This window comes from Poecilia reticulata, chromosome 9 (assembly GCF_904066995.2).
Source record: "Poecilia reticulata chromosome 9, P_reticulata-male-v2, whole genome shotgun sequence".
NCBI lineage: Eukaryota > Metazoa > Chordata > Actinopteri > Cyprinodontiformes > Poeciliidae > Poecilia > Poecilia reticulata.
The window spans coordinates 32341727-32355654 of NC_088838.1; the positions used below are offsets into that span (position 1 = coordinate 32341727).

Genomic DNA, 13928 nt, shown 5'->3' on the forward strand with positions numbered 1-13928 from the left:
GACAAAAGAGAGAAGGATTTGCTTTTCCTGGAAGAATCTGACTTCAAAAACATCAGCTGGAGGAAAGTGAAACTTCTGTGAAAAGATTGAAGTATGAAAAGGGAGCAGCATCACTACTTCAAAGCATCAATATCCTGACGTAAAAACCTCAAATCCAGTGTTTGAACTTTAAATTCATGGTTTTGAGATGTAATGTGAAATAAAGCAGGGATTGAGAAGACAGACGCAGGTGCGTGGACTGTTTTCCCTCCTATGTGATGTTTTTTTCCACGTGATATTAAAATTGCAGAGGAATATAAAATTGCTGACATGCTCACAGCGCTGCAGCTGTTTTTGCTTTATACACTTTCAAAATGTGGGAAGATGTTCTGTTACATCATGTCGCCTGAGATCTGCTGTACCGCTTGTTAGCCTTGACAATATTTTGTGTTGTGAATGAAAACATAAACATTGTTTTGAGAACAAATTTTAACATGCGGAAAAATATAGAGGACCAAAACTGATATAATAATAAATAAAAGCATAAATATATATTTAGTTTTTCCATATGAGTTTTCCATATAGAAACTCCAAACACCAAATTTTAACCATTCCACAGCTGATTAAATGTAAAGTTAGACCATAGCGATTTTCTGTTTTTCTTTATTTATCTGGAACCAGCTGGCACAGAGGCAACAGGTGCAGGGATTCTTGTGGCAACTTATTTCTGGTTGCAGGGCATCTTCCCCACTGAGTCACTGCATAAGTGCTTACACCAGCAAGAATGGAAATACTTGTGTCATGCAATACCAATAAAGGTGGTCTGGTGCCAAAAATATATGAAGGCCAGCAAAGGAGCATGTCTGAAACGACCCACACTGAACAACAGACAGAGCAGAAGAAGCTGGAAGTAGATGTTGAAACAGCTCAAATAAATAAGTGATGGACAAATTTGCTCTTGTAAATCAGAGCTGATTTTTAAAAATTGCTTTACAATGAATCCCGTTAGTTTGCAGCAGTTAGGGAAATGTTTAAATTTCTAGAATAACTGCAGGGGTTTCCCATTAAAAATGCTTAAAGTTTATAATAATTTAGTAGTTCAAGCATCAAATGTACCTTCACATGCATCAATTCGCACAGTGGAACAGTCTTAGTGTTACTTATTTATTGTTGCTCTTGGGGGACCAGCTAATAAGCACCAAGGAAAATAAACAATAGCGTGTCAGCCAGTGGCGATTCGAGCCCTGTTTTACCTCAGCACCCCTGAGAAGGGTCAACAACAGACACAGACGTCCCATTTGGCCGTTAAATGTGCGTCCCGTATTGAACTGATACATAATTGTCCGATAGACACGCCTATCACACACACATTAACACTAAGTTTAACAATAATGATGAAAATAAAACTCGGGAAATATTAAGGTCAGCTAAATTGTCTTGGCGCTGAGTCGTACGTAACAGCGTCCGCCATCTTCTATGTGGCAGCAGGGCGATCGGAGCTCCTGAATTTCTACCGTTTTACGAAACAAACTGGATTCATTGGCATTACCTTTCACAGGTAAGGATGGAAGATCAGAATTACTTGACTTTGCAGCCAGAAATTCGTTTCTAAACAACCGAAACATATTTCCTATGTAGCTTAATTGGCCGAAGTAACCGCTGATTGTTAGCATAGCAGCTAACGTTTCACACTGATATCTAATGAGAAAGAGCTGATGAGAAACAGCTGTTAGAGGAGAAGTTCATTAAAGATCAGAGGATTTAGTGAGGAAAGATCAGTCAGGATCAGAGCTGGAGCTGCAGGTCTTCAGTCTGTTCCCAGCTCAGCTTCACCATGTCGGTATTTAGCTATAAAGATGCTACGAGTCAGAGCCCAACATGCTGAAAATGTCTTTTTCTGAATGTGAAAGAAACGTATATGTATTTTCTATTACACTTTTGGATAATTTCTCTTTTATTCTTGGCTTTAGCCTGTGAACCAGGACGTCTCAGAAGTGTGTGACCCAGTCACACACTCCCAGTGTGACCAGTAGACTGAAGCCTGTGACCAGTGTTCCCAGTATAATAAATAAATGTTTATTCTTTCACTTTTTGTGTATTTTTAAATATCTCAATCTGCAGTATTATGATACAGCTTATGTAATGAAATAAGAATAATTTACTCTGTTAAAATTATTTTCACTCTGCTGTCAATAGCAGAGTTGACATACTGTAATAAATAATTTTTCTGGAAAAAAGTAAGAAAAATATGTAGTTTAATGTTTGACAACGACTGATTTATAAATCAAGTCATTTCTCAATAATGTATAAAAATAAATACAAGAAAATATTTTTTCTTGTCTTGAAACGTTAAATGTAGCTACATTAAATTATGGGATTATGTAAATATATTGTTTAAACACTGTAAAAGTGTCTGTTCATCAATGTCATTATATATATATAATGATATATTATTATTATATTATTATATCAGAATAATTTCTATCAAATAAAAACATTGTGCTCTTTTTTCAGAAATGCCCCAAAACAATTAAACAATCACATCAAAAGTTAGAAACTATGTCTTTAGTCATTTCTTTGATTACCAAATATATTAATGTGTGTGAGAAATTGAGGTATTAATTTAAAATACTTTGTAGAACGGCACTTAGTGAAGCTCGGTTCATTTACCTGTATTAGCTTACTGGCACATATTCCACATTCAATATGGCGGACGCTGTTACGTATCGCAGCATCGAGCCGCCCCGCCCCATGAGGCGTCTACGTATTTATAGCGATGGTGGCGGGAGCTAAAGGACCCCTGAACGCTGTGGACCGACGTTGCCTAGAAACGGACACTACGCAGCCGCGGTGAGCTGCTATCAACCCACTATTTTCAAAACGTCCTCTACCCGATTCCATGTTTTTAAAAGCCAAAATGCTTTCAAAAATACAGACGTGCGTGAAAAGTCACGCATTATAGGCTGAACAATTTCAGTGAGAATGGGTACTATGTACATAGATCGACAAAAATGTGTCCGTCTTGGTGCAGTGTGCTGCTGTATGATAGACAGAATGGATCAGGAGAGGAACTGCAGACCCGTTAAAACCTAAAGAACAAGAAATCAGCGCCTCTTCATCCTCAATCAACTCCTGGGGCCATTTAAAGAACAAATCATACTAATAGATTAACAGTAAATACATAAATAAGTCCTACATTGCATTACTTTGTGTGTTTTATTCAGAAATGTTGATATATGAATAATTGTTCAGTGGTCATTTAATGTATTATTTCACTATTATTTTATTAATGTGGTTTACCAGTTAATCAGACTTAATCTGACTTTCTATCAATGAAGAAAAAACATACTAAACAAAAATGCACCAGACACAGACCTGCAGTCCAGGGGCCGTTCTAGACGGGGGCATAGCATTTAATTATACTAAATAAATGTCTATTTTAAATATTCAGTGTTAAATATTTCTTAAACCTTCACAATTTTATTTCGACAATGAATAAAAAATTGTAATACTGCACTTAAAAGTTTTAGCTGCTGTATGGAGATAAGATCACACTTTCCATCTGCTAGATCAGGATCTCTGGAGACACAAGTGGCTCTTTGGTTCACAGTATTAAATTATGAAATATTGCTCTGTTTTTGTTTTATTCTTTTTGAAGTGTCTCCACTAAATTTGGTCTAGAACCATCCAATGAAAACAGTAAAGATAATTATATAGTTTTTAATCAGCTATTTGGGGCCAGACTTCTACCATCAGCACCTTTATTCATAAGACAATTTGCAATGCAAAATATTATACTTAGTGATAATTTTCAATCGGTAATTTTAAGTGGCAATGCAGAACTTAATTTAGAATTATTTTTATATTTATGAATGGAAATTCTGAAATAAATTGGACAGTATTGGCTTTATTTATTTGAAGAGTATTTTGTAGTTGTTCAGTACAAAATTGTGTATATGTGCAAAATATTTGGATAAATAATGGGTTAGTCTGATCCTGGATCTTAGCCTTGTTAATTACTCTTGTTGCTCTTTTTTGAAGATGGATTAGTGACTGTTGTGCTGTTTTGTAATTAATTATCCAAACCTCTCTGGAGTCACTTAAATAAGGTAAAAGTAAAGAACAGTGCAGGGTGTCAGGGTCAGGCTGTTTCTGTGTCTGTGAACAGAAAGTTGTTTTGTACTGAAACTAAGAGAGACTCACTTCATGAACCGTGAACTGAAATAGTAAAACCCTGACTCATAATGTTTACTTTTCCATAGATGGATAAACATTCTTGTAAAAAGGTCCAACAGCCACATAACATTCAGATAAAAATAGGGGTAATGCAATTTCTAAGTATGATTTTCAGATAAAGTTCAGGTTAATCACTAGTTTCCACTAGTGAGTAACCTGAACTTCTACGTTGATAATAAACTGGTTTTAGGTTTATTAATCCTATGAATTTAGTAAAGTGTTCTTCAAATGCAGAGTTTTGAGTAGATTTTATTTTAATTTCCGGGGGAGAAGACAACACTAGGACTGTGTCGCTCCACAGCTGCTTTTGTCTCAGTGTTAACAGATGTTGGTAGGTCTGATGTAGTCTTGAGATTCTGTTTCAAACTGAGTTTATACACCTCTGGAAAAAGTTTAAAGTTTCTCTGATTTTACTTTTTATAGGTATATGTTAGAGTAAAATGAGCATTGTTCTTTTATTCTATGAATTACTGACAACATGTCTCTCAATTTTGTTTGTGAGTGTATGTAAATAAGCAGTTAGATTTAGAAAACTGCACCAACAAATGTCTTCACATGGGTCTCAGCCCTGCTGGGGGCTAATCACCCCTAAAGGTCAGATCCTAGAACCGCCCCTGGTGTCAGCTAGCATCGTTTGCTAGAGCTAGCTATGTCAGCTTCCGAAGCTGTTTTTTTTCTTGGAATATTTTAGATATATTCTACGAAAATAGTTTGCAAATGTTCCATGAATAACTGTGAGTTATGTTCTGAAATAAAAATACACTGCCTTTTTAAAATTTGTCCTGTATATTTATGCTGCGTTCCGGAAAGTGAGAACGCGGAGCTGGATGTGACGTCAGACCCCAGGTAACAGCTAGCGCCATTTGGCTAGCGCTCTGCTGTTTTAAAGTCGGAATTTCAACATACATTGTTTTCAAGATCTCCTGCATAATTTTAAGCTTTACTTTTGTGATATCTTCACTTCCAAGAAGTAGAGTCACCCTCAGTAGTTGTCTTTAACTTCTTTATTCAGTCTTGAACACGTTTGCTAGATGGGCACAATGGGCGCTGCCCACTCTGCATACTTTACTGGGGTTATGATATCCTCCTTTAAAAGTCGTTCTAACTCCTCTTCCACCTTAGACCTCATGGCATATGGGGCTGAACGGGGTTTGTAAAATTTAGGATGGGCGTCTGCAGATACACGGATGGTTGCCTGCACACCTCTTAACATCCCCAACTCTTCTTTAAAAACCTCTTCATGTCTCAAGAGAACTTCCTGTAATTCTTGTGCCTCTGTTTTCACGTGTTTAATCTCATCCCACTTGAGTTTCAATTCTTTCAGCCATCCTCTGTCTAGCAGATTTGATCCAGTTCCCTTCACTACCACTAGGGGCAGCGTTTTCCATCCATTTTCTTCTTGCACCCTTTTTCCCTCAGTGGGGTCGGGAGGGTTGCTGGTGCCCATCTCCAGCCAACGTTTCGGGCGAGAGGCGGGGTCACCCTGGACAGGTCGCCAGTCTGTCGCAGGGCAACACAGAGACACACAGGACACACAACCATGCACACACACACTCACACCTAGGGACAATTTGGAGAGGCCAATTAACCTGACAGTCATGTTTTTGGACTGTGGGAGGAAACCGGAGAACCTGGAGAAAACCCACCATGCACAGGGAGAACATGCAAACTCCATGCAGAAAGACCCCAGGCCGGGAATCGAACCCAGAACCTTCTTGCTGCAAGGCAACAGCTCTACCAACTGCGCCACTGTGCAGCCCCTGAGCTACACCCTCCACTGTAATTTTCTCTCCACTGTATGATTTAAGAGTTTACTTTCTTTAATCTGTGGTCGACTGTCTTTATACCACAACTCCATAAAGTGGCTTTCATTCATCAGACTGACACTACATCCTGTGTCAATTTCAAATTTCATTTCTTTTCTGTTAACTTCCACTTTTACTTTGAAGGGCTCAACTTTCTGGATAGAAGTTTCCGTTGACAAAAAATGCTAGAGTGAATGCTTCTTCATCTTGATCTGAACTATTGTCGTCATCTTGTTTTTCACATACCTTGTGTGATTTGTGTGATCGTCCTTGGCGCCCTCCTTGAGACTGGTCTCATCTTTCTTTTTATTTCTGGACCTGCATGCCCTGGCAATATGTCCTATTTTCCCCACAAACGTGACATTTGGCGTCTTTAAACCTACATTCGACAGCACTGTGGTGTTTTCCATGACATCGGTAACACTCACTCTCTCTTTTTTTCCAATCTGCTCTCTTTTCTGTTCCCTCCGCCATCATGCTGTGACACGCCGCTGACCGTTGCAAGTCTGAAACGTTCCTGTTCGCAGCTTCCTCGGCGACCGCTGTCTGAAAATGTCAGGTCACTCTCCGACAGCAGACGTCGTTGAATCGTTATCATACCTATCGTTATCAATCCCGCACACTAGACGATCTCTCAGCCTCCGCTCCAACGTAGCACCAAAGTTACAATCTTGAGCCAAACCTCTGAGCTCTGCTACATATGCACTGACGGACTCGGCAGGTTGACGGGAACGAGAGTCAAACTTGTATCTTTGCACAATCTCACTTGGTTTTGGATTAAAGTGCTCTTTCATCCTCGTAACCAACTGACTGTACGTTTTAGGGCTCACGAGGTTTCTCATTGGCTTATACGTGGCTGGTCCCACCACACTAATAAGGATAGCCCTCTGCTTATCACCATCATCAATGACCTGAGTGAAGTTGGGCCCCCCACCTTCTTCAAATCAGACAAAATTGGTGTCAAACGTTTGTGCTGGTTTGTGCAGCAAAAATTTTCGTTTTGTGCCGCTATCATTTTAAAGATACAAAGAAATGTTTCTAGAGGTCATCCAAGGTCAACCCCTCACCCACCTTCTTCAAACCAGACAAAATGGGTGTCAATCAACTCGGCTACGTTTGTGCTGGTTTGTGCAGCAAAATGTTTTATATCTTTAAAATGATAGCGGCACAAACGAAAATTTTTGCTGCACAGACCAGCACAAACGTAGCACTAACGTTTGACACTAATTTTGTTTGATTTCATAAAAGTGGGGGGGCTGGTTGACCTTTTGACCTTTACACTTTCATTAATATCTTCAAAGCCAAAGCAGCACAAACGAAAATTTTTGCTGCACAAACCAGCACAAACGTAGCTGAGTTGATAGACACCCATTTTGTCTGATTTGAAGAAAGTGGGGTACTGGTTGACCTTGGATGACCTCTAGAAACATTTCTTTATATCTTTAAAATGATAGCGGCACAAACAAAAAATTTTGCTGCACAAACCAGCACAAACGTAGCACAAACGTTTGACACCAATTTTGTCTGATTTGAAGAAGGTGGGGGGGCCAACTTCACTCAGGTTCATCAATGTCATTTGCTTCAAAAAACTGATCAAGAATCTCAGTATTCTTCCCAAGTTTGCTCTTTGGCATCAAATGCTGACAGAGTGCCGAACGTCGCGCTCATTGCGGCCTTGCTAATCACCTCCGTCGGTAATCTCTCTGCCTCGTTTGTATCCGCCCGACAACGTGCGTCCGTTCCTCCCGCCGTTGTGAATCCGGTGCTTCCCGTCTCTAGCCAGTATCCTCGTCGCCAATATGTGATATCTTCACTTCCAAGAAGTAGAGTCACCCTCAGCAGTTGTCTTTAGAACCCTTCTAGACTGGACCGTGTCGGCGCCGACGCCTCTAAATTTGCAGTACCGTAATTCCGCCACACGTAGCGCTATCTGAAAAATTCCAACGGTTTCTGAAAGGGCAGACGTTGCACTTTTTAGCAAGTATCGGGTTAATACGGAAACTTCGCAGCTGCAGCTGCAGAGAGCGTAATTAATCGGGGGGGCACTCGTTTAATAGACGGTATATTGCGAAAATAACTTGCTGGATATTGAAAGTTCCGGTTGTTATGGATACATGGGTAAGTATATCATCTCACATTTAAACAACTACTTACAATTAAAATAAGGAAGATTTATTTAGGCAGACGCTCGAAAATCCGACGCAACAGGGTTAACTTCTTTATTCAGTCTTGAACACAACCTACACACTACAGGTATCTCATTCCCCTCTAGCCTTTCTTGCTCTGCTCTGCTTCTAACTTTCCACTGCTCCCTCTAGTGGTCTGGGGGCTTAATCCAACTAACCTAAATGAGGAACTAACTCAGTATACTACAACTTTTATAAGAAAACACCACTTTGAATCTGTACAGTTTGGAGTTGCAGGCTTTACACCGATTTTAGACGCACACGTATTTATGTGTCTTGTAAAATAATCAAGTTTCCGCCATATCTTACTACTGTTGTTGCGAGGAGCTGCCATATTGAAACGCAAAGGAGCTGCTCCCAGTTTCCCAGTGGGAAATCCGATTTTGCATGGTGTTCCAGTTCATTTTTTCTCCAGTTCAGAGTACAACTGGGACTCAGCATTAGTGTCAGAGAAAATTAGAGGTTTCAAAGAGTCAATACGGTCCAGTTTACAATATCAAGGTTTCAAAACCAGTGTATTCATTCATCACACTTGTTTTTATGTTTGAAAGTCATTTTAATCAGACACCAGAGAAAATGCTGTAATCAGATTTTCGTGTCTGTGTGGACGCAGACTGGGCTGTGTGGTTTGGGAACCCAGGGTTCTAGCTTCGTTTTTCTGCAGGTGATGTGGTTCTGTTGGTCAATTCTTGGAAATGTGAGAACACGTTTCTCAACAGAAAAAAGTAGAAGTTCTTCCTCCAGGTTGGGGATCGAACTCAAGCAGAGGAGTTCAGGCATGTTGGTATCTTGCTAAGGAGTGAAAATAGACAGTATTCTCTTTGCTTTGACCCTCTGAGCCAAAAACGTTATTTAAAAACAGCAAAAAATTACGAATGATTATCAATGTTTTAGACTAATTTAAACTCTGTTATGAAACTGTTTAAGTTTAAATGATTCTCATAAATCTTTGCCTCTCATCCCCCACACATATTTTCACTCCAAGTTGGTTCTTTAAAATTAAATAAATAGAAAACTAAAAGGAGTACAGGACAATGTCTCCCACCTCATGCATGGAGTTGTTGCAGAACTGAGAGTGAGAAATTGTTGCTTCATGTGCATAAAGGAGAGTTATCGTAGATCCTTCCTCCCCTATCTATCTATCTATCTATCTATCTATCTATCTATCTATCTATCTATCTATCTATCTATCTATCTATCTATCTATCTATCTATCTATCTATCTATCTATCTATCTATCTTAATTTTCAGTTTAAAAAACATGTAATATCTCATTATGTCTCCCGGCAGATGGCGCTGTACGCTCAAAATAGTGAATCTGATCGAGAACCTTCTTACAAACTAGGATTACGTTTCATTTCAGAGCTGCAGGTAGATTTCAATCAAGTATGAGCTTTTAGAAATTTAAATTATTTTTTATGACACTGGATAAACAAAAAATAGAAGCAAGAATGCGTTGTTTCACCGGAAGTGAAGACAGTTCATTCATCGTTCATGCCAAAAGGTAACAGTTTCCTCTTGAATTTAAAAAAAAAGTATTTAACTAAGGTTGCTGGATTGTTTTTGGACTTAATGTGTGAGATTGTAAAAACTGACCCTGAGGAAGCGGTGAGGGCGCCGTGTGTGGAGCAGTCCGACCTCCTCTTCCCTCCCCCCGGAGGAGTGGCGCAGACAGAAGGATGGTCCGGCTGATAGAAGAGGAGGCGGCGGCCGCTTCAGGACGCGCAGCGCTGACTGTCGGAGCGCAATGACTCAGACAAACTTCACGACGCTCCGGAATTAGGCTTCTCCAGAAGGCTGTAAATCAGAGCCAGACTGCGGGGTTTTATTTCCACACTGACAAGTTTGGACAAAGTTCCTGAGGCCGTGAGTTTCCGTTCATTTTTCTCACAACTTGCTAGCCTGGCAGGTGCTTTCAGCGCTCAGACAGACGCGTCTTTGCTCACTTTCTTTCTGTCCTTTTCAGTTTGGTTGTGTTGCAGATTGGAGAAATTTCAGATTTAAACAGACTTGTGCGTAAAAGCGCAACCGGACTTTGCATTTTAATCCAATTTCTGCGTGTGTGACGCGGCTTTCTGCAGTTCTTTCTGCAGAACGCAGAGTGTCAGCATCTCCTCTAATTAGGCCTCCGCCGATATGTTGGTCACTGCAGCCAAGCTTCAGCATGTAAAAGCTAAAAAAAATGTTGTTTCTGTGTAAGCCAGGTCAAACATCAGCTGCAGTGATCCACTCTGCGCAGGAGATCAGTCAGACCTGAAGAGATGAGTGGCAAGAAGTAAGTGTTTGTTTTTACCTTCATGCAAATTTGCTTCATTTCAATTAAAGTGGCAAGAATCAACCCTCATAAATCAGGTGCAGCGTTAAAAATAGTCTGCAGGATACACATGTAAACGGTAAAATAAATTATTTATGACTCTTTACATCAATTTCTCACCAATCTACATGGACTCAGGTCAGCTTTGTTAAAGTGTGACTGGTAAAACATTTGCACTGTGAAAACGGATTTCCAATGTGCTCCAAGATTAAAACTGCAAATTCAGATTTTCTTCTAAAAACTAGAACATAAAAAACTGAAATGAGTTTGGATCATTTCTTCTGGTAAAAAAAAAAAAAGAGAACAGATTTAAACAACAGGAACACACATATAGTTCCATAAAAATCCTAAAATCACACACATTTCAAAAAGTGAAATTTAAATAACTAGATGAGGAATGTATTCTAAGTGTTCATTGCTGTCAAGTTTGATTGTTAAAGCTAATGACACTCTAAACAGAAAATGATCCACAGCCCGGCTGCATCCAGGTGTGTTAATAAAAAGTTAAGTGGAAGGAAAAAGTGTGGTTGAGAAATAACTGCAGCTTTAAGAGGAAACAGAATTTGAGCTAGAAAATGGCCTGACCTAAAACTCAAAAAGAGTTTATGAAGAAGAAGAGGCTTGAGCTGAATCAGTTCATCAGATTAATCATAATGAATCAGTTATTGAAATGATCACCAACTAATTTAGTAATTTATTAACCAAATTAAGGCCATTTGTTGAAAGAACTACATACTCAGAGCAGAAATTAAGCCAAAATTGTACAAAAAATACATTAATTTTCCATTTAAGATAAAACAAAACAACATGTTCTACCTGGAACTCTTCAAATAGTTTTGTTTTAGATTTGCCCAGTTTAAACTCTGTTAAAAAAAACCTCATTAAACACGTTTTTCTATCCAATTATTAACCAGTTAATCTGAAAAATAATCAGCTGGTCAGCTCTACACTGTACTGATGTTAAGCCAAGCAGAAATGGCCGAGCTTTAAAAGTATTTATCTTTTATCTGCTGATGCATCAAATAATCACTTGTTCACTAAAATGCTAGTTTCATAAAATGTCAATGTTCTTATTTAAAAAAGGAGTTGAACTGTTTATTTACATCTTTTACTGTATAAATAGACTCAAGTGGTTAAATTAAAAGAAATCTGCAATTAATCAATTAATCTTCAGGATACCTGCTTACTAAAATAATCGTTAGTCAGCAGTAATTAATGCAAAAGGAGCCCCAACCCTGTATTTTACTGTAGAATGCATTCATATATCTCTTTACTAAGCCAGTAGTGATGAATTTAAAAATGTAATATTGAAAAAAAAAGCTACATTTCCATTAGCGGTCATCCAATCTGTTAAAATAACTCACTTCATGGTATTTATTCTGCTTTTTGATTATGTTATGATCTAGAGCAGGGGTGTCAAACTCCAGTCCTGGAGGGCCGGTGTCCTGCAACTTTTAGAAGTGCCTCTGCTGCACCACACCTGAATAGAATAATTAAGTAATTAGCAAGGCTCTGGAGAACTGAGGAGGTAATTAAGCCATTTGATTCAGGTGTTTTGTACCTGTGGCACATCTAAAAACTGCAGGACAGCGGCCCTTCAGGACTGGAGTTTGACACCCCTGATCTAGAGACACACACCTGTTTGCCGACTCATGCGGCATCGACCTCTGCAGACCAGATTGGAGAACATGAGTCGTTCTGCTGCATAACGTTCACGTGTCTCATGCAGAGACCGTGCACCATAAAGCCGAGCGTGTTTTGGTCACACAGCTGAGAGCGGAGAGCGCCGTCTCCTGCCTGAACTGGCTGAGCCTCATGCAGGCTGATGCCGGTCCAACCAGAGCTCAGATAATGTTATCTGCAAACTGAAACAGAGATAAACAGTAGATTTACTGCGACGAATCCAAAGTAACAGGCTGTTACAAGGTTGCTTGTAACCAGAGGAGGGCAGAAAAACCGTACCAAGAGGAGCACGACTTCACCATGTTTTACTCGTGTAAAAGTAAAATGTAGGCTTCCGAGAAATTAATCAAGAGTAAAAAAAAAAAAGGTATTTGGTAAAAGGTTTACTCAAGTACTGAGTTACTGATCAAATTATCAATAATTTAGGGTAAAAATGACATAATCAGACGGAGCAAAATATAAAGTTTTGGTATTTTAAGGACAAAAATGGCAATAATTCATATAAGAAACAAAAAATAACAATAAAATGTTTGCAAATTAGTTTCTTTCAATAAAAAATTCATGAAAATTTATCAAAAACTGCAGGTGTGTGTCTGAGTCTGGTGGATTGTTGGTTAAAACGTTTTTGTTTTTCATTCAGTGGGTAGAAAATCCATAAATGTTACTCAAGTACGAGTAAAGATACTTCATAATAAAATTACCAAAGTGAAAGCGAAAAGTACAGCGTAGTAAAAATACTGCTAAAAGTAACTTTTTCAAGAAAGTTACTCAAGTAAATGTAATTGAGTAAATGTAACTAGTTACAACCCAACTCTGGTTTTAAGATTGTTTTTAATAGTTTTGATATTAATCATCAGTTTAAAAATGTTGATCAAAGCCTTGTTTTTCTGCTCATTAATATATTTTGTCAAAAAATATTGCACATAAAGTTTAGAATGGGCAGAAGAAAAGCTTTTCTGATTTAGGAACAACAAGAGCAAATGAAAGGCATCATCAGATCGCAGTTACAATGTTGTGTTTTTTCTACATTTGCCCGCATTTGTAATGAAAAAAATCTGTTTTACCAAAGTAAACTAGTGTCAGGTAAGATATTGACTGCTATTGACTATTACATAGAACCCCAATCAGAAGTATTACATTTAATTCAAAGCAGAAACTTTGAACTTTGTCACTTATTATGAAAGAAAAAGAGAATAATAGTTATTCTCTGCAAAAAAGGTCATAAAAACTTGGGGTTAGATATTATTAGATTATTATAATTTTTATTAAAACATATTTTTGACTGACAAACTCGGAACTTATTTATGTTAATTATAGTTCTGAAGTTTGAGGGATTTTTCCTCAAACTTGTAACCAAAATAAGTTCCAGTTCATTGATTTAACCTAAATCTAGTTTGTTTTATTACACAAATAATCTCAAAAGATCCAACTTTGTCATTTAGTTGGAAAAAATGATTTAATATAAACATTTTCTGATGTAAAATTATTTTTTCCCAGATTTTGATTGTCACATTTAATTCTGACTGTTCTTGTTTAATGTAAGAAGTGGAGAAAACACTAAAAACGACGTTTAAAAAACAGTAAACTTATCCAGATGAAGAAATAAACCTCTGACTGAACATAGAGTGGTTTTGTTTGTCTATGTTTATGGGATTCTCAGACTCTGCAGTGTTTGCTGTTATGTCCCTGCTTGTTCCATAGATGGCAATGGAGGTAGAAGAAAGT

At 38.3% G+C, this 13928-nt stretch overlaps 1 protein-coding gene across 5 annotated transcripts in view; it reads left to right on the forward strand.

Annotated features, from left to right (window-relative positions):
* Nucleotides 1–9904: 9904 nt before the first annotated feature.
* Nucleotides 9905–13928, forward strand: part of slc4a4a (solute carrier family 4 member 4a) — a 66575-nt gene continuing 62551 nt past the window's right edge. Inside the window, exons 1-2 of one of the 5 annotated variants that reach the window (XM_017306557.2) lie at nt 9905–10072; nt 10411–10481. In XM_017306557.2, coding sequence (XP_017162046.2) covers nt 10468–10481 — 14 coding nt within the window. In that variant the 5' untranslated portion in view covers nt 9905–10072; nt 10411–10467. The remainder of the gene's footprint in view (nt 10073–10410; nt 10482–13928) is intronic. The other 4 variants (XM_081610937.1, XM_081610936.1, XM_017306559.2 and 1 more) reach the window with 4 other exon arrangements.